The sequence below is a fragment of the Schistocerca cancellata genome, chromosome 4, assembly GCF_023864275.1.
Source record: "Schistocerca cancellata isolate TAMUIC-IGC-003103 chromosome 4, iqSchCanc2.1, whole genome shotgun sequence".
Lineage (NCBI taxonomy): Eukaryota > Metazoa > Arthropoda > Insecta > Orthoptera > Acrididae > Schistocerca > Schistocerca cancellata.
This window is the reverse complement of record NC_064629.1, coordinates 691,591,465-691,609,990: the sequence shown is the minus strand read 5'-3', so window position 1 is coordinate 691,609,990 and position 18,526 is coordinate 691,591,465. Positions and strand designations below refer to the sequence as shown.

Genomic DNA, 18,526 nt, shown 5'->3' with positions numbered 1-18,526 from the left:
TTATCTAATTTTACTATGCATATTATGAGTCTACTTTCACTTGCAATTTGAAAGTGGTTTAACACCGTCACATCATCTCTTAATTATGTGATAAAATGTAGTCATTTTCATTTTCAGTTCAATTAGTCCTTGGCAGTCCCAATGTCTGTTTTCTTCTGAAAGAATGTGTAGATGATATTGTTACAATCCATTCTGCATTTTCCATTCTTTGTTGATAATAAAGCTTTTGATTCATTATCTGTTCCTCCGTAGTAAAACACATCCTCATTTTAATCCAGTTTGTTGTTAATTTCTTCACCACATTTCTATACCTCTTTTATGTCTGATTTTATGTTCTTTAATTCCTCTTTCAACTCTGTTAACCTGTCATCAGGTTCTAGCGTTCTGCTGTTAACTGTTCCCAAATGAAAAGTGGTAGAAGCAGAGGAATTTTTAAGGTATGTGTTACTGTCTAGCTAGCCAAACTTTGTGTTGCAAGGTGCAAGCAAAGAAATAGAGGGGCATGCCCTATGGCATGAAGCCATTGTCTAAGTTCTTTCAGTCCAACTCTCCCTATAAGCTTTCGCCAAGGCTGGAATATTGACATCTCAGGAACTCACAAGTCAGCAGGGCCTCTGAGCAATCCTGTTCATTTTACACTAACCTGCCATGGCCTTGGGAGTTTGAAAAGTCATGTGAACAGCTCTAAACCACAGCACAGCTATGCTAATTACAGTCTCAGGCAGGACCGGAGTACTTCAGAATCTTGGAGCATGGTATCAACATAACCTTTCTACACCCTAATAAGATGCCGGCATTGAAGTGTTGTGACCTGGCTCTAGCTAATCTTGTAACAGCTGCATACCATATAGCTTGTTGAATGTAAGATCAATACTAAGTTGATAGCAACAAACTTGGTAAAGAGCAAGCATTACAACTGCAAGTAATGCGAGCCCAAATCAGAATCGATGAACGAAAGCCACACTCCACAGGGTTACAAATCGAAGTTCAGGTCTATAATGTGAGGTAATAGCTTTATTTCTGTATTTGAGGCAGCTTAACTATGGCTCCAGTAATGAAATAAGGACTGTTTGATTCATCTGTTATATCAGTTATTTGCTTTTGATAGAGTGGTGAGTTTACTGACCCGTAGGCATAGAGCTTATAAATGTGGAACTATGAGCCCAGGAATAATATTGTCACTACTCTCCGAACTGTCTTCACATTTCAGGAGTGATGAGATATTAGATCCCCTCACTCTTACTGGTTCGTTGGGCTGCTAGTACGAGAGGTGGAACTAGGAACAGCAATTTACGAGGGGAGGGTAGGCAAGCATGTCTACCAGTAGGTAGCTCACAACTAATGGTGTGAGCAAGGCCTTGGGCACTTGTTCTTGTGGCACAGATCTTCTTCAAATGGTGCCTGTGGATGAATCTCTGTATCTTCTCCGTAGTTCATTGTTATCACGGTCTGGTCAAAGGGGGCGAGGAGGGGGGGGGGGGGGGTTGAGATGGGTGGACATCATAACATTGTGTCAGCGATGGCAGAAATTAGGCGCTTTGGTGGGTACTGTGTGGAAGTCTGGCATGCAGCGATCATGACCTGGGCTGGCTGGGGAGCGTAGCTGGCAGTGGTCAGTGCTGTTGGATAGTTACTTGGGACCTGACGAATTCACATTGGGGGTGTAACATAATTTAGTTAATATAGTCAGAGCTATGCCAGTGTAGCATGAGGTGCTAATATTTGGGCACTAACTCTAACATTAAGAGCCTCTCTTATCTAAAACTACACCTAAATCTACATCTACGTACACCATAAGCCCCCATACAGTGCATGGCTGTGACCAGCAGTGTCCCGCTAGAGTCCAACCTGGTGTATAGCCATATGTGAGAACCCATATTAGAGAGCCCGTTCAGGGTGGCTGTGAGAACAGGGCTCGCTGAGTCAGGTACAGGAGACTGATAAAGGTATGGTTAATGTGCCTGTGCAGAATCTTCATTAGGAAACAGCCATGTACTGGGGTGGATCTACACTCCTGGAAATGGAAAAAAGAACACATTGACACCGGTGTGTCAGACCCACCATACTTGCTCCAGACACTGCGAGAGGGCTGTACAAGCAATGATCACACGCACGGCACAGCGGACACACCAGGAACTGCGGTGTTGGCCATCGAATGGCGCTAGCTGCGCAGCATTTGTGCACCGCCGCCGTCAGTGTCAGCCAGTTTGCCGTGGCATACGGAGCTCCATCGCAGTCTTTAACACTGGTAGCATGCCGCGACAGCGTGGACGTGAACCGTATGTGCAGTTGACGGACTTTGAGTGAGGGTGTATAGTGGGCATGCGGGAGGCTGGGTGGACGTACCGCCGAATTGCTCAACACGTGGGGCGTGAGGTCTCCACAGTACATCGATGTTGTCGCCAGTGGTCGGCGGAAGGTGCACGTGCCCGTCGACCTGGGACCGGACCGCAGCGACGCACGGATGCACGCCAAGACCGTAGGATCCTACGCAGTGCCGTAGGGGACCGCACTGCCACTTCCCAGCAAATTAGGGACACTGTTGCTCCTGGGGTATGGGCGAGGACCATTTGCGACCGTCTCCATGAAGCTGGGCTACGGTCCCGCACACCGTTAGGCCGTCTTCCGCTCACGCCCCAACATCGTGCAGCCCGCCTCCAGTGGTGTCGCGACAGGCGTGAATGGAGGGACGAATGGAGACGTGTCGTCTTCAGCGATGAGAGTCGCTTCTGCCTTGGTACCAATGATGGTCGTATGCGTGTTTGGCGCCGTGCAGGTGAGCGCCACAATCAGGACTGCATACGACCGAGGCACACAGGGCCAACACCCGGCATCATGGTGTGAGGAGCGATCTCCTACACTGGCCGTACACCACTGGTGATCGTCGAGGGGACACTGAATAGTGCACGGTACATCCAAACCGTCATCGAACCCATCGTTCTACCATTCCTAGACCGGCAAGGGAACTTGCTGTTCCAACAGGACAATGCATGTCCGCATGTATCCCGTGCCACCCAACGTGCTCTAGAAGGTGTAAGTCAACTACCCTGGCCAGCAAGATCTCCGGATCTGTCCCCCATTGAGCATGTTTGGGACTGGATGAAGCGTCGTCTCACACGGTCTGCACGTCCAGCACGAACGCTGGTCCAACTGAGGCGCCAGGTGGAAATGGCATGGCAAGCTGTTCCACAGGACTACATCCAGCGTCTCTACGATCGTCTCCATGGGAGAATAGCAGCCTGCATTGTTGCGAAAGGTGGATATACACTGTACTAGTGCCGACATTGTGCATGCTCTGTTGCCTGTGTCTATGTGCCTGTGGTTCTGTCAGTGTGATCATGTGATGTATCTGACCCCAGGAATGTGTCAATAAAGTTTCCCCTTCCTGGGACAATGAATTCACGGTGTTCTTATTTCAATTTCCAGGAGTGTATATGAACAGAGGAAGCATGTCGGAACTTCCACTGACGTGGCTGTTGTTGAATTTTGTTCATTTGGGTCTGGAATGTCCTGGGTAACCACTCTGCATTTGAATTTGATACAGGATGAAAAGAAATGGTGGTAAGATGTGTTATGCCACTTCTTTGGCAAAAACAACAGAGCACACGTAAGCCCCTGTTAGTTACAGCGATGTTTAGTGGTGCCTCAGCGGTGAAGAGAGGCTCTAGGGCAGGGCTTAACAACTGGCCAGTCTTGAGCGCGAGTACTCGTGTCTGCTGAGGCATGTGCTCGTGAGCAGGTGCAAGGTTGCAGAGGAGTAGGGACGGAGGGGAAATGCGCGCGCACGTATGAATAGGACCGCAGCGTGCCTATTGAATTCGCGCCGACTGTGTAACGTTAAAAGTACTACGATCAGCTCTAACAGTCACTTCGCTGGTTAAGAACCATGTCAAGTCGCCGTTGTGTAACCCCAACCATGCTTTCGCAGTTCAACCCCCATTGGGAGAAATTGTATCTGTTTACAGAAAAAGATGGTGTTGCAAAATGTTTAGTTTGTCACAAAACAATGAATTCTTTTAGGAAATTTAATTTGCAGTGACATTATGTGTCGTACCACGCGAAAGACTACGGAAGTGGAAAATGTGATGGACCAGATCGTGCACAGGAAGTTATTAAACTTAAAAGGAAGCTATCCCTGGATGACGAAGAAAAATCAACTGAGGCAGCTCTCAGAGTGAGCTACAAAATTGCTTTGTTTTTAGCAAAATCCCTGCGCCCCTTCACTGATGGCGATTTAATAAAAGACGTTTGGTAGTTGCAGCGGAACATTTGTGTCCATCTCAAGTTGAACGGTTTCAGATTGTGCCATTATCTGACATGACCATTATGCGTCGCATACAGGACATGGCAGACGACATCCAGAGCCAGCTTGCAAATATCTGTAAAGATTTTATGGCGTATTCTCTAGCTCTGGACGAAAGTGTTGATATCACTGGTACAGCGCAGCTTTCCATATTTATTAGAGGTGTTAATAGAGATCTTCAGGTGAGGAAGGAGCTCCTCGATGTAGTAGCCATGAAGAACACTACAACCGGAGGTGATATTTTAAGTAGTGGTGAAGAAATTGTTGAAAATATAGGATTGCCGTGGAATTCTTTAGTTTGTGTCTACAGGCGGTGCACCAGCGATGACAGGGAAAAAAATTAGGTTTCGTTGCGCTGTTGAGACCGTGCCGAATGAAATAAGGGGCGTTCACTGTGTGATCCACCAGGAAAACTTATGTGCAAAGAGTATCACTCTAAAAAATGTGATGAGTGTTGTTGTTCGTACAACCAATTATATAAGGAAGCATGGGCTACAACACAGACAATTTAAAAGCTTTCTTGAGGATGTAGAAAGCCAGTATGGTAGCGTGCCTTATTACAGCGAGGTCCGCTGGCTTAGTCGTGGCGAATTATTAAATCGATTTTTGCCTATTAGATGAGATAAATATGTTCATGAAAATAAATAACATGTGTGTTCCTGAATTGAAAGAGCCTTCATGGAAATGTGATCTCGCATTCTTAGCAGATTTAACTAGCCATCTGAATGCTTTGAACATTTCACTACAAGGTAAAGATATGCTAATTACTCATTTCATAGAAGAAATGGACACTTTGGGTGAGTCAGCTGGAAACAGGAAATCTAGCTCATTTTCATAAATTATCATCCATGCAAGATGTTCACAAAGACTGTGAACGTTATTCACATAGTTTAGTTGCCCTTAAGGAAGAATTTGATCAACGCTTTCAAGATATGAAGCACTAGACAGTGATTCTGATCTGTTCTCCTGTCCATATTCAGCGAATATTGAAGAGATTCGTCCTGAGCTGCAACTAGAAATTATTGACCTGCAGTGTGACAGAGAATACAGAGACAAATTTCAGAACAAGAAAAACATTTTGGAATTTTGCAGACACTTCCCTCAGGATAGATTTCCTCATTTGCACAAACTGGCAGCTATAATAATATCAATGTTCGGTTCCATGTATGTTTGTGAATAACTGTTCTCTGCAATGAAATGTAACAAGACACGCCTGAGAAACGCATTGTCTGATCGAAATTTAAACTGCACGCTGCGCCTACAATGCACAAGAACAATTACTCCGAACATAGACGCAATTGTAAAGGGCAAAAAGTACAAGATAACAGAGAGTCCCACACTTCAGTGACACCTTTTATTGTGTAACAGTTCACAAATTAATACAAATGTAGAGGCATACACTAAGCTAATACAATTATGTGGCACGTGTACATTCTCCTTTATTTGTTTCATTTGTCACAGTAATAATTCGTGAGTGATATCCCTGCAGGTGGCCGTGGATTTACATTGAGTGGCGGCAGCTGTTGTGTGCCCCACGTGACTCTCCCCACTCTCCGCTCTCCCCACGTGACTCTCCCCACTCTCCGCTCTGGTCAGTGGGGGTAGCGTGCTCGCGCCGCTCCGTGCTCACGCCTTGCTGCTCACAGCTTGCTCCGCGAGCACGTATGTTGTGAAGCCCTGCACTAGGGCCTGCTTTGCAGCTGCTAAGGTCATTCATGACCCCCACCTAACATGTGGGAAATTAGAGAGATAGCATTCACAACAAGTGATGACATAGACATCTTAGATGGGCCTGCAAAATTGATGTACACGTGGTCTCATGGCGGATCAGGAGTGGGCCATGGACACTAGATCTGACTGGGTTTGCACACTTTTGGCAGTCTTGGACCATGTATTTGATGTTAACATCAATGCATGGCCATAATACATAACACCTAGCCAACATCTTCATCCTTGATAACCCCCTCTGTGCCTTGTGTAGTAGCATGAGAATGTAAGGTCAGAGCATAATTGGGATTACAAAATGGTATTCTCATTTGTAGCCAGGAGAAATACCCTTCTGTGGTGTTGACTCTGTGGTGGTGTGCATTGAGAAACAGGTCCATAGTGCCCCTTCCTTAGCTCTGAGCAGGTGGTCTGCTTACTGTGCTGCGTATGTATTTGTGATAGAAGGCTGACAGCCATGCCCATATGACATGAGCCATAGGCTTGAGGTTGCCTAATGTGGAACTATGAGCAATACAGTTAATATTGCCATCACTTTCATGGTTGAGTGGCAGTTTATTAAAAGCAGATTCCTTGTCACCAGTCAATATTGTTGTTTAACGATCAGCTTTGTCTTTGTGTCACTTGTAATCCATTTGGTCGAGAAGATATCAAACTGTGACTCATCGCATGATCTGCAATGTAGATCAGTAAGCAATCTGTCCATTTTTGTTCCCCATAAAGGAAGCCAACTACATTGTTACCTTATGTGTACTAACAGCTACACAGCATGAACAACTCAGTTGGATGTTGTGATCTATTGTGGTTTGTTCCCCTAATCCTCACTAAGTTGCAGTTTAAGTTCTCTTAAAGTTAATTGATAGTCACCTTTTGATTACTAAATATCAGACTATGTGTCAAAAGTTCACTTCCTTAGAAAAGTAAAGGTGAGGAGGGGAAAGTTAGGTAACTCAGAAACCCAAGTTAGGGTAGATTAGCCTGCTGATGAAGAACAAATAAAGATGGCAGTAAGTAGTTATGTGTGCAAAACAATACTGAACAGAAATATGATGGCAAACGCCTGTGGTGTAGGACGTAGGGATGCTGATACAGGGGGACTGAAAATAGAAGCACTAATTTTAAGTAGAAATTGCAGCAATGTTACCTCTACTACCGACAGTAATGATTATGATACTGACTTACATGCAGATAATGATTGTACAATAATTTTAAAATTGAAAGGGGGGGGGGGGCTGAACATCATGCTAAACCATTTATTGGAGATTACATAGAAACTGGGACACTGTGTAAAAGGGAGGAAGGGGAGGAGAAGTTAAGTACAGACATGAATTCCAACAAACGACAGGTTTTTTTATGTTGAAGATCAAAATGTTTATTGACACTGAAAATGAAAATTTAAAATAGAAAATGTGTCATCTGTCCCTGTCACAGCAGCTTTATTCTCAGTGTATGGATTTTTGTTTATTGTGCTTTATGATTGTTGTTTAAGAACTGTGATACTTCATTGCTGATGTTTCTATAGGTCATGTTTTTAATGTAATTTTAAATACTTTCTCAGTTAATGGAGCAGGACTTGCAATGGCCACAATGGATATAATTAAACTGCATGGAGGAGAACCTGCAAATTTTCTTGATGTTGGAGGCGGTGTGAGAGAAGAACAAGTATATGAAGCCTTCAAAATCCTGACATCAGGTTAGTTGTAAAACAATCACTGACTGAATTGGTGATAGTTGTCAGCTGACATGCATTGTGTACTTGAGGATAGTCTGTTATGTGATGAATATTTCTCTAATCTTGATGAAACTGTGATCTGTAACATAAGGAATGGGATGTACTCCAAGCAACGGAACTGGCTAGGTACAAAGACATGGGGGCAAATTCTGTTCCATCTGTTTTCTTTATCAGTTCCTTTGTCTCTGTGAGGTGAGTGATATACTATTTTTTCCATGACTCATTCTGAGTTTTCTAGTCATTCGCCAAATACGTTAAATGGGAGCTGAATTTTGGTAGTGACTTGCAAAGTTACAGGAGAATATCATAATTGTAGTCCTCTATCAATGTTGGTCCAGTTCTTTCTGTTATTGCTGTTTATTCTCCTCTCACCAGGTCATACGAGCTATTGCCTCAGGTATGACTTTATACAATAATTTTTTAGGTGTGTAACTTTTTGCTATTATAAAGAAGTGGAAGAGAATCAGTTTCTTGTTGTAGCCCCTGAACTGGACCCCTTAGTCAGTAACACTGAGCTAGCTTGTCAGATAGAGAGGTTATTAAGTCTAGAGCTTTCCTTTTATAGGTGGGAAGTTTATCCTTACAATTTGTGAAAATCATGAAGTGCATCTGGTCAAAACAGTTTTCCTCACTCTGTGCAAGACTGCATTTGTCCTAACAGAAATTAAGACCATGATTAGTAGGCAACCTAATCAATTGGGACGAGAGTTTTAATTTACAGAATGCACTTGGCCGACCAAAACCAGTTAGAGAGTAGTTTTCCACATAAGTTACTTATCATTTAGCCCCTTCCCCAGTCCACACGAGCACTCTAACATCAATCTCAGCTTGATACCTCCTGTGTCCGCTACTAATCTACTAATTGTGATATGTCCTGTACAGAAATCTTACAGTTATGGTGCCTGTGGCGCCCCTCTCAACTCTGTGCCACAAGCAGTGGTTTGTGTCACTTGGGCCTAAAACCAGCTCTGGGAAGACCAATCACATATACTGCCTAATTAATCTTAAGGATTACTGCATGTAGAACTTAAATATCTTGAAAAAATTATAGGAATGTTCTCACATTCACATTAGCCAAACAGTATGTAATGCCGAGCTAAAATACAGTTCTTCTAATTTTACTTAAGAATCTAGTCTGGGGGTTTCATGGAAAAAAATTGAGGCTTGAAATAGGAAAATAATTATCCACAGTTGAATCATAAATTTCCAATGAAAGCTAAACAACTCGGCTGTAATCAACCAACTTAAAAACAGGATGGAACCTCTGCAGTCAAGGCAGATGGAAGCACTGCTATACACTTGTGAATTTTTGTACAGATGCACTTCAAATGTATGTCAGTGCTATGCCAGAAATTCTAACACTAGCTTTAAATGTCAGTGATGGGGCTGCCCAAAATGTTAACTTTTACAGAATGTTTTAGAATTGATGGTGACCCCTACTTAATAACAAATAGTACGCATAGTTCAGAAAAGGCTCATCAATTAACATTCCAACAAATAATTTCAGTGCATCTTTCTAAGTAATACGGAAAATTAAGAGTGCAAAATAATTGTTGTTGCAAATAATCAGTTTTAGTTGTAACAGGCGAAAGAATTTGAAGAGAACTGTACTTCTGTAAGTGAAAATTGATCTTCTCCATGTCCTGTGTCTCTTGTATCATGAACTTGAATGAAAGGAATCTGTGTACACATGAAGTGTGCAGCTATTCACTACTTGCTTGAGTGTAAAACGCCGTGTAGACTCATTTAAGACAGCAACTAAAATGTAAGAGAAATAAAAACATCTATGCATATATACATAAATAATATATATCCTTCTATCTCATTGCAGATCCTAATGTGAAAGCCATATTAGTCAACGTGTTTGGTGGGATTGTAAACTGTGCAACAATTGCTAATGGTATAGTAAATGCATCACGAAACATCAAACTGAATATTCCCTTGGTTGTGCGTCTAGAAGGTAAGTAACGAAATTAATGAAGTTAAACACACACAACTGCAAAATGAAGGAAAAGTGGCGTTGCTGTTGTCATCTAAAAGAATGAAGATAGATAAGGCCAATGAAAAACAAAATAATGCATCATTTCATAATATTTTCAACTTTTTTTTTTCTTTTAGCATAACAAAAGAATAAGTTGGTCTAGTATGCATGAAGGCAGGTAGATTATTCACAATCAGAATGAAAAGAAACTTTTCATTAACAAAGAAAATGTGAAGCACTATCAAAAAAGTTCCACAAATTGCAGATTTTGTAGACCCCTTTACATTTTATAAATAATGGGAGTAGTAAAGGTAAAAACATGCTAAATAACAGAGGCACTAACTCATCGGTAGGCACATAAACAAGACTGAGGTTGTTGATAAGTTTTGGATGAATCCTTCAGAGCTATAGAATGCACACACACTTGCACAGCTACATTGTCCTGGCTAATTACATTATCAAATTTAAAACAGATGGAGCAGGGTTAAATTTGTAATCGGATGCCACTATGGGGGGTGGGGGGGTGGGGGGGGGGGTGAGGAATGTAAATGTCAGGGAGTGATAAATTTAAGTAAATGCTGTAGGAGAATATGGGAGGTAAACTAGGGGTATACACTGGAAGAGAAAGAGGAAAAATGGGAGGTAAATGTGCGATATAGACATGGGAAGTCAAAAAACGTACATGAGGTGGCTATAGAGTTATCTGTGGAAAACAGCTTGAGGGCTTGACAAGTGAAAATGTTGAGTAAATTACATCATGGGCTGTAGGATGGTTCCATTGCATGGGGATAATTATTTAGGTGCCTACAATCATTGCACTTGGTAAAACTAAGGGTTGCCTTGTAAATATTGTGTGAAATGATGAATGAAACAATGTGTGAAGTGGGGTTGTTAAATCTGGAAATAAAATGAGGTCATTTGCTATTTAAATAATGTTAAAGTTTGATCAGGCAGTTAGGCCTAGAGACTATCTGCAGTCAGACTAGGGAATTATTGTCCCATGAGTAGACTACTGCATTTGGAGTGGCACTGTGACCAGGAAGCATGGACTGTTGATGAATGGCATCACTTTGTGTTCAGCAATGATACACAGTTCTGCACTACCTCAGATACATCGTCCATGAGTATGGCAGTGGCCTAGGAAGAGGTCTCATTCTTCCAATGTTTTGGAAACACACATGGATGTTACTCCTGGTGTAATGGTGTGGGAAATAATCGGGTATGACTCAAGGTCACAGTTGGTGGTGAATGAGGAAACTCCGATAGCATAACAGTACATCCCATGTACTAATGTGTTACTCCTCATGCAAAAGTATATAGTGTCCTGTTTCAAGAGGCAATGCACCCTCACATACAGCATATGTCTCTATGAACTGTCTGCATGATGTTGAGATACTCCCATGGCCAACAAGATCCCCAGATCTTTCCTGGTGGAAGGTGTGTGAGACCAGTTCGAGCTTCAACTCTGTCTCAGTGCCAATATCCAAGATATTGAGAATCAGTTAAAACAGTTGTGGGCCAGCTTGCCTCAGGAGAGGATACCATGGCTTTATGACACTCTTCCCAACTGAATCAGTGGAAGCATTCAGGCAAAAGGGGGCACATCATCATACTGATAAGTGGGCTCATATTGCAGAGTTCTTTGTAAATTTGACTTGATTTTGTAATCACTGTAACACCACATATCATCTTGACCAATGAAGTTTCATTTCATTTCTTCATCCCCCTCTATGTGCTTCACTTCTTTTGTCAGGCAATGTAAATAAGAAGAGATGTACCTAAATGTTTACAATATAGTTCGAAATAGAAAGCAAAATATAATATTTCACAATAAGCAGGGGATGGAGCTTTAAATACAGCTTTGGCAAAAACTTTCAGTTCTCACAGTAAATAAATAACATTGCAGTAACTGCATTTGTGAACTGGTTTCTTTGATCACAGCCAACTTCACTTGGAGTGTTGGCATAATCAGGTTACAGGAAATGACTGTGAGTAGCTTTATATCATTTTCAGAAATGAATCTTGATGTGGTATGACAATGAATTCATAGATGACTGTTATATGCTAATACGGTGACATGAAACGAATAGTACATTCATGTAATTATTTCTACTTACTGGAACTTAATTGAAAAAGAGGCCATTTTTAACTTTTTAGCTTCAAGATAGAAATGGGATCCATATTTCTAAGTGGTTCTGTGTCTGGCAGTAAACTAACTCCTGTGTATTATGGAGAACTGCTGTTTGTGCTCATATATCAACGCACCACCATCAATCCAGGTGTACCTTTAGCTTGCTGAAAAGATGACCACCATGTAATGAAATATCCAGGCTCTACCCAGAGGCTTTCACATCTCAGACTGAGAGTAAAGTTGTTCATTCCACGTGAGGGACCGTCAGTCATGGACGAGAATAAAAATCAGCATTTTAGGAGCCTCTCCGAAACCTTCCTTTCCATGTTTTGTTCAGTGACTCTAGTTGACAAAAACTAAACAAACAACCAAAGAGGGATTTCTATCTTGAAGCAGTTAAAAAATTACTTGAACTTTGTGATATTTCTTTATGGAAACTAGTGTAATCCTGCTGGAAAATAGTATTGCATATCTTAGATAAATTATAATGCATATGATTTGTTTAGAAAATTGTGTAAAAGTGTAGTATCTGTGTGAAACATTCTGTGTGTGAGAGCCTTATGTGATAAGTTTTTGAGATGTGTGTGTGTTTTTATGTTCATCCAGTCGTGCTGATAATGCGGGACATTAAATTCAGTGGTTTGCAGTTAGACCTGTAAATGACTGCTATGGGCAATACAGGAGTGTTATCAAGGTGTTTCAGGAATTTATGTGGGAGTTTCTGGAAGAATGGAGATTCTGAAGTAGACTTAGAGAACACACAATCAAGATAGACTGTAAAATGATTCTATATAAAATATTTTTGCATGCTCTCAAAGTTATTTAATCAACAAGAAGTATTAATATGTTACCCAACTTGTATATGCTTTTATATAAAGAAACATACAAAAGCATAATTTGACTCAAAATAATGGGCTAGTAATAGTACATTGTTATAAAAATACAATTAATGTTCTGGCAGTAGGTCAGTGAAAGGTCACAGTTATTAATCTAACAGGTTTATTGGCTAAAAGAAAGACTTAAAGGCTGAAATATTCAGGGAGATTAATGGAATAGTACATATTCATTGGTCATCTAAAAACCAAAATTTCATTTTTCTTTTGTCCACATTAAGTTGTGTGAAACTAATGGCTCTACAATTGAAGGAAGAGTGACAAGTACAGCTTAAGCACTGACTTGCCTTCTATCCATGAAATTTGTGTAGTACCAATGTGTGAAGCGTTGTCTCCATTTAAATGATATGTTGCTTATTCTATATCTCCCTGCTGTACACATTTAACTCCACATTTGCCAGTGCCTCTACAATACCACAGTGTTTGGCAGTTCTTATAGTGACTTTTAGTATTGAATTTCCATTGGATTCCCAATAGTTGCCATATTTGGGAAATGTAAACATTGCATGTAACCTTGCTCCTTTTTTTAGATCCAACTCATAAATTACTCTTGATTAGAATGTTGTTACAGTTACTGTTCAATGTTATTACCATTTGCTTCACCCTACTCCTGAGCTTCTTTGCAGTTTATCATCCCAGAGACCAAATACACTGTTCAATTTTAGGAATGGCTGTGAGATTATCTTCTTCTTTGTTTTTGAATGTTTGAAGATTTTTCAATTTCCTGCCTGATGTCCAACAATAACCTGTTATAGATATTGCACCAGAGTATAAAACTCCTTTCTAAACTAAAAACTAGTTGCATAGTCCATATGGAAATTATTTTTGCATGTATTACTGTGGTTGTGAATTACAGCATTTATCCTAAATTTAATTTAATTATTAGCCACAAATACCATTAGGGAATATGTATATTGTCATGCAAGTGTAAGATTACCTAGGTCACTGAAGAGACTTCAGCAGAGTGGTCTGCATTAAGTTTACACATCATTATTATTGCACACTTTTGTAGAGTAAATACTGTTACGAACTTGGAATGTTGCTACACTTTACCAGGACACATGTACAAGACCTCTTCAGTACTGTGATGTTATAGTTCAATGTTCTTAGTACTGAAAGCTTTTTGACTGGAGACATTGGAACAGTCATCACTCTTCCTATAATTTCAAAATACACCTTCAGAAATTACACTGACATTTTTTGTTGCAGGAACAAATGTTGAAGAGGCAAAGAAAATACTGAGAGAGTCGGGTCTTCCAATACAGCTGGCATCTAGTTTAGAAGATGCTGCTGTGAAAGTTACGTCAAGTATATGATTTAGTATTATCTGCAAAGCCTGATGAAAAAAACTTCTTGAGGAATATTTTTACGTTCTTTCAAACTGTTGTTTATGTACAATTTTTTCTATAATCTTTGTGAGTTTGTGGATGATGAGAATATGATTTATATTATGTACTGTTTGGGATATTGACTTTTTATAAAAATAAAGAATTTATAAAAAAATAATCAGAATTTTATTTTATCCTTGATAGGTCTCGGAACACTACCATGTAACAGTTTTTCAATATTGTTTTTTTTTCAGAGAGACTGCAACAAGCCATAAATGCCTTTGAAATAATAATCTCTCTCTTTTCTTTTAGTGTGTTACTAGTGGATTCATTTCCAGTCTGAAAGAAAATATATTGGAGGAAATAATTTGAAAATCACTCAGAGGCCAGTTCCAGAATTTCACCTCGTCTAATATTTCAAATTGCTGAAGAATGTTGTCAAACAGATTAAAACATTGCATTACACCAAGAGAAGAGGGAGCTCTCAGAACAAAATTACAAATTTATGGCCAATTGTGAAAAACTTATTAGGGTGTTTAGCATATTACTTCTCTTTTGTGGGAGAATGAAACTTTTAGTGATCCTCCAATGTTCTGCAGAATAGTTAATAACCGTTTCCTGTAATGACTGACAAGGTAATTATAAATTGGTTTATGCAGGTATGCTGGACATATAACTTCTGTTGCTTTGCAACAATGATTTTACAGCAACAGGAAACAAGAAAAGGAAGAAATTAAATTGATTATTAAATCTCTGAAGAGGCAAGGCTTGCATTGCTACACTGAAGTGCCAAAGAAACTGGTATAGGCATGAAACGTCATGGAAGATTAAAACTGTGTACCGGGCCGAGACTTGAACTTGGGACCTTTGCCTTTTATGGGCAAGTGCTCTACAGACTGAGCTACCCAAGCACGACTCGTGTCTCGTCCTCACAGCTTCAATTCCACACTTGCCTGCGAAAGGCAAAGGCCCCGAGTTCAAGTCTCGGTCCCACACACAGTTTTAATCTGCCAGGAAGTTTCATATCAGTGCACACTCTGCTGCAGAGTGAAAAATCTCATTCTGGCATAGGCATGCATATTCAAATACAGAGATATGCAAGCAGGCAGAATACGGTGCTGCGATCAGTAACGTCTATATAAGATAACAAGTGTCTGGCACAGTTGTTAGGTCGGTCACTGTTGCTACAGTGGCGGGTTATCAACATTGAGTGAGTTTGAACTTTGTGTTATAGTTGGCACACGAGCGATGAGACTCAGCATTGCCAAGGTAACGATGAAGAGGGGATTTTCCCATACCACCATTTCACGAGTATACCAGAGATATCAGGAACCCAGTAAAACATCAAATCTCCAACATCGCTTTGGCCAGAAAAAGATCCTGCAAGAACGGGACCAACAACGATTGAAGAGAATTGTTCAGCATGATAGTAGTGTAACCCTTCTGCAAACTGCTGCAGATTTCAATGCTGGGCTATTGAGAAGTGTCAGTGTGCGAACCATTCAATGAAACATCACCAATATGGGATTTTGGAGCCAAAGGCCTACTTGTGTACCCCTGATGACTGCATGACACAAAAGTTTGTGCCTCACCAGGGCCTGTCAACACGAACATTGGGCTGTTGATGACTGGAAACATGTTGCCTGGTCAGACGAGTCTCGTTTCAAATTGTATCGTGCGAATGGACATGAACGGGTATGGAGACAACCTCATGAATCCATGGACCCTGCATGTCAGCAGGGGACTGTTCAAGCTGGTGGATGCTCGTAATGGTGTGGGGTGTGTGCAGTTGGAGTGATATGGGACCTCAGATACATCTATATTCAACTCTTGACAAGTGACATGTATGTAAGCATCCTATCTGATCACCTGCATCCATTCATGTCCATTGTGCCTTCCAACAGACTTGGGCAATTCCAACAGGACTGTGTGACACCTCACACATCCAGAATTGCTAAGGAGTGGCTCCAGGAACACTCTTCTGAGTTTAAACACTTTTTCTGGCCACGAAACTCACCAGATGTGAACATTATTGAGCATATCTGGGCTGCCTTGCAATGTGCTGTTTAGAAGAGATCTCCACTCCCTGGTACTCTTACGGGTTTATGGACAGCCCTGCAGGATTCATGATGTCAGTTCCCTCCAGCACTACTTCAGATTATTAGTCGAGTCCATGCCATGTTGTGTTGCAGCACTTCTGTGTGCTTACGGGGGCCCTACATGATATTAGGCAGGTTTACCAGTTTCTTTGGCTCTTCAGTGTATAATGAAATATTAAGCAACAGTATGCAGTTTAACACAGCATGCATTAGTGCTATACTGGTAATCAGTGTCCTGTACAATGTCTTTCAGATGTGGCCATTTTAAAATACTCATTAATAAAATCAGCTTATGCATATGAAGGAAGAGATCATTTAGACAACTGCAGCTCAATTTCGCTTTTTTTCAGGTGGTAGTGAATCAGGACACAATAGCATATATCTGTGTGCATAATCTGGTGACAGATGTGGTTTAGCTCTAGGAAAAGCAATTTCTTCCTATGTGTTTGAGGTAGTTGCAAGGGTAAGTAGCAAGTTACATACAATAAGTATCTTCTTTTATTTATCAAAAGCATTGACCATGTGCATGTGTTCTTCATATGTTGGAGTTTTAAGGAAGTGTGTAAAAGCTCAGCCTGCATCCAACAAACAAGAAGCATAAAGCTTTCTCAAAGTATCAACAAACAGTGGACATGTTTGAACGTGTTTGAGGTGCTATGCCGTAGTGGCCTGGGGTTGGCAGGGGGGGGGGGGGGGGGGAGACATGATCCTGTTGTAGATCTACTGCTTTTCTTGGTATGTATCAGTGATCTAAGAATGAAAATGTGGTCCAAGCAGGCTGTAACCTATTATTGTCTGTGCTATTAATTTCGACTGTCTGCCTTTTTCAAGCACTTATCACAAGCCTCAAGCTTCACATCATACTTCACTAAATAGCCAGTACATATGTAGTGGCAAACATGGTTTTCAAGTGTGTGTATAGTGCAAATACAATCCATTATGTCCATTAGTAACCACATTCGGTGATCTACCAGTAAACATGACATATTATACAAAAACCTAAGCCACTTGCAAATGACCCAAGTGTCATTGTTAGAGATGTGGAATATAATGTAAAGTGGTGTATACAGTTTGAAACAGAATTGTTGTCAAAGTTAAATTTTGATATCAAAAGATGCCCAAATAATCAGTGAAGTCAAAACTTTTAAATGAAAAACTTTTCTGTATGTATAACATTTAGAATCTTGTGCAGAAACCAAGAGCTGCTATCCATTTTATAATAATAATAATAATAATGTCTTTTGTTACTGATGCTAAAATGCAAAGCTTGTTTGCTTTCACTATATATCTCGTACCGTATCGTGTTTAACACATTCGCTGCACTCACCAGTGCAGGCCGCTAACACTCCAGGCAGACGCTTATAAGCACACATGAGCTGAGAGCTGAAAACATACCTTTGCGAAACTTGCGAAGTTCATGTTGTGCACATATGTAGTATTGACAGCGAATATAACATCTGCGCAACAGGTGGTGCTAGATATAAAAATACAAGTACACTTTAGCTGCATGCCAATCGTGATAAATACTGCATGCTGTCTGACACTTATAAGTGTCACGCATTTATTGCAAACAATTCTAACAACGTCTCTGATTTATTGATTTTATTGCAAATTGGAAAGAAAATTCAATTCAAACAAGCGATAACTCTGCTCCATTGAGAAAGAATTAGTCTGAAAACACCAAAAGATTTATCAAATGGAGAAAAAGAAACAGGACTCATCTGCAGTGTGGTGCTATGGAAACCCAATCCCATATAACAAATAAGTTTGCAAGGTGTAGAGGTGATGTTTTTATAGCAAACCACAAATAAGTCCACATACTGTACAGAAACCTAATGTTCTGAGCAATCAATGCAACGACATTTTACTTGGCTATCAAATAAAACAAATACATACACTTTACTAATCAAATATGAACAGATCTTCCTCTGAAGATACAACATCCCATTACATTTCGGATGTGTAATTGTGCAGCAGTTCAAACAGAATGCAGGTTTGTTTGGACATGTTATGCACACATATGGTGTATCCGTACGCTTGCTCCGTTCCGCACACGTTGTACATCACTTCCTCATTATTTGCTTCTTCCCTTCAATTGCATCCCACTTTTACACAACGTGTACGTCTTTACGATATTTGTTACCCACACCTTTTGTAACATCCATTGGTGGAAGTACTCCCCTTATTATTTGTATTCTATAATACTATGACATTATTTTATGCCCTGAGTATTTATCATATAGGTAATATGAATTGAACATTAGGATTTCAACTACATGGAAGAATAGTTTCTTAGTTACGACAACATTTGGTCCTGCCCATCGGTCCCAGACA

At 40.6% G+C, this 18,526-nt stretch overlaps 1 protein-coding gene across 4 annotated transcripts in view; it reads left to right on the top strand.

Annotated features, from left to right (window-relative positions):
* LOC126183752 (succinate--CoA ligase [GDP-forming] subunit beta, mitochondrial) overlaps nt 1–14,271 on the top strand; it is a 92,623-nt gene extending 78,352 nt beyond the window's left edge. For all 4 annotated transcript variants that reach the window (XM_049925975.1, XM_049925977.1, XM_049925978.1 and 1 more), the window contains exons 8-10: nt 7,587–7,721; nt 9,592–9,720; nt 13,975–14,271. In XM_049925975.1, the coding sequence (XP_049781932.1) occupies nt 7,587–7,721; nt 9,592–9,720; nt 13,975–14,081 (371 nt within the window). In that variant the 3' untranslated portion in view covers nt 14,082–14,271. The remainder of the gene's footprint in view (nt 1–7,586; nt 7,722–9,591; nt 9,721–13,974) is intronic.
* Nucleotides 14,272–18,526: the final 4,255 nt, after the last annotated feature.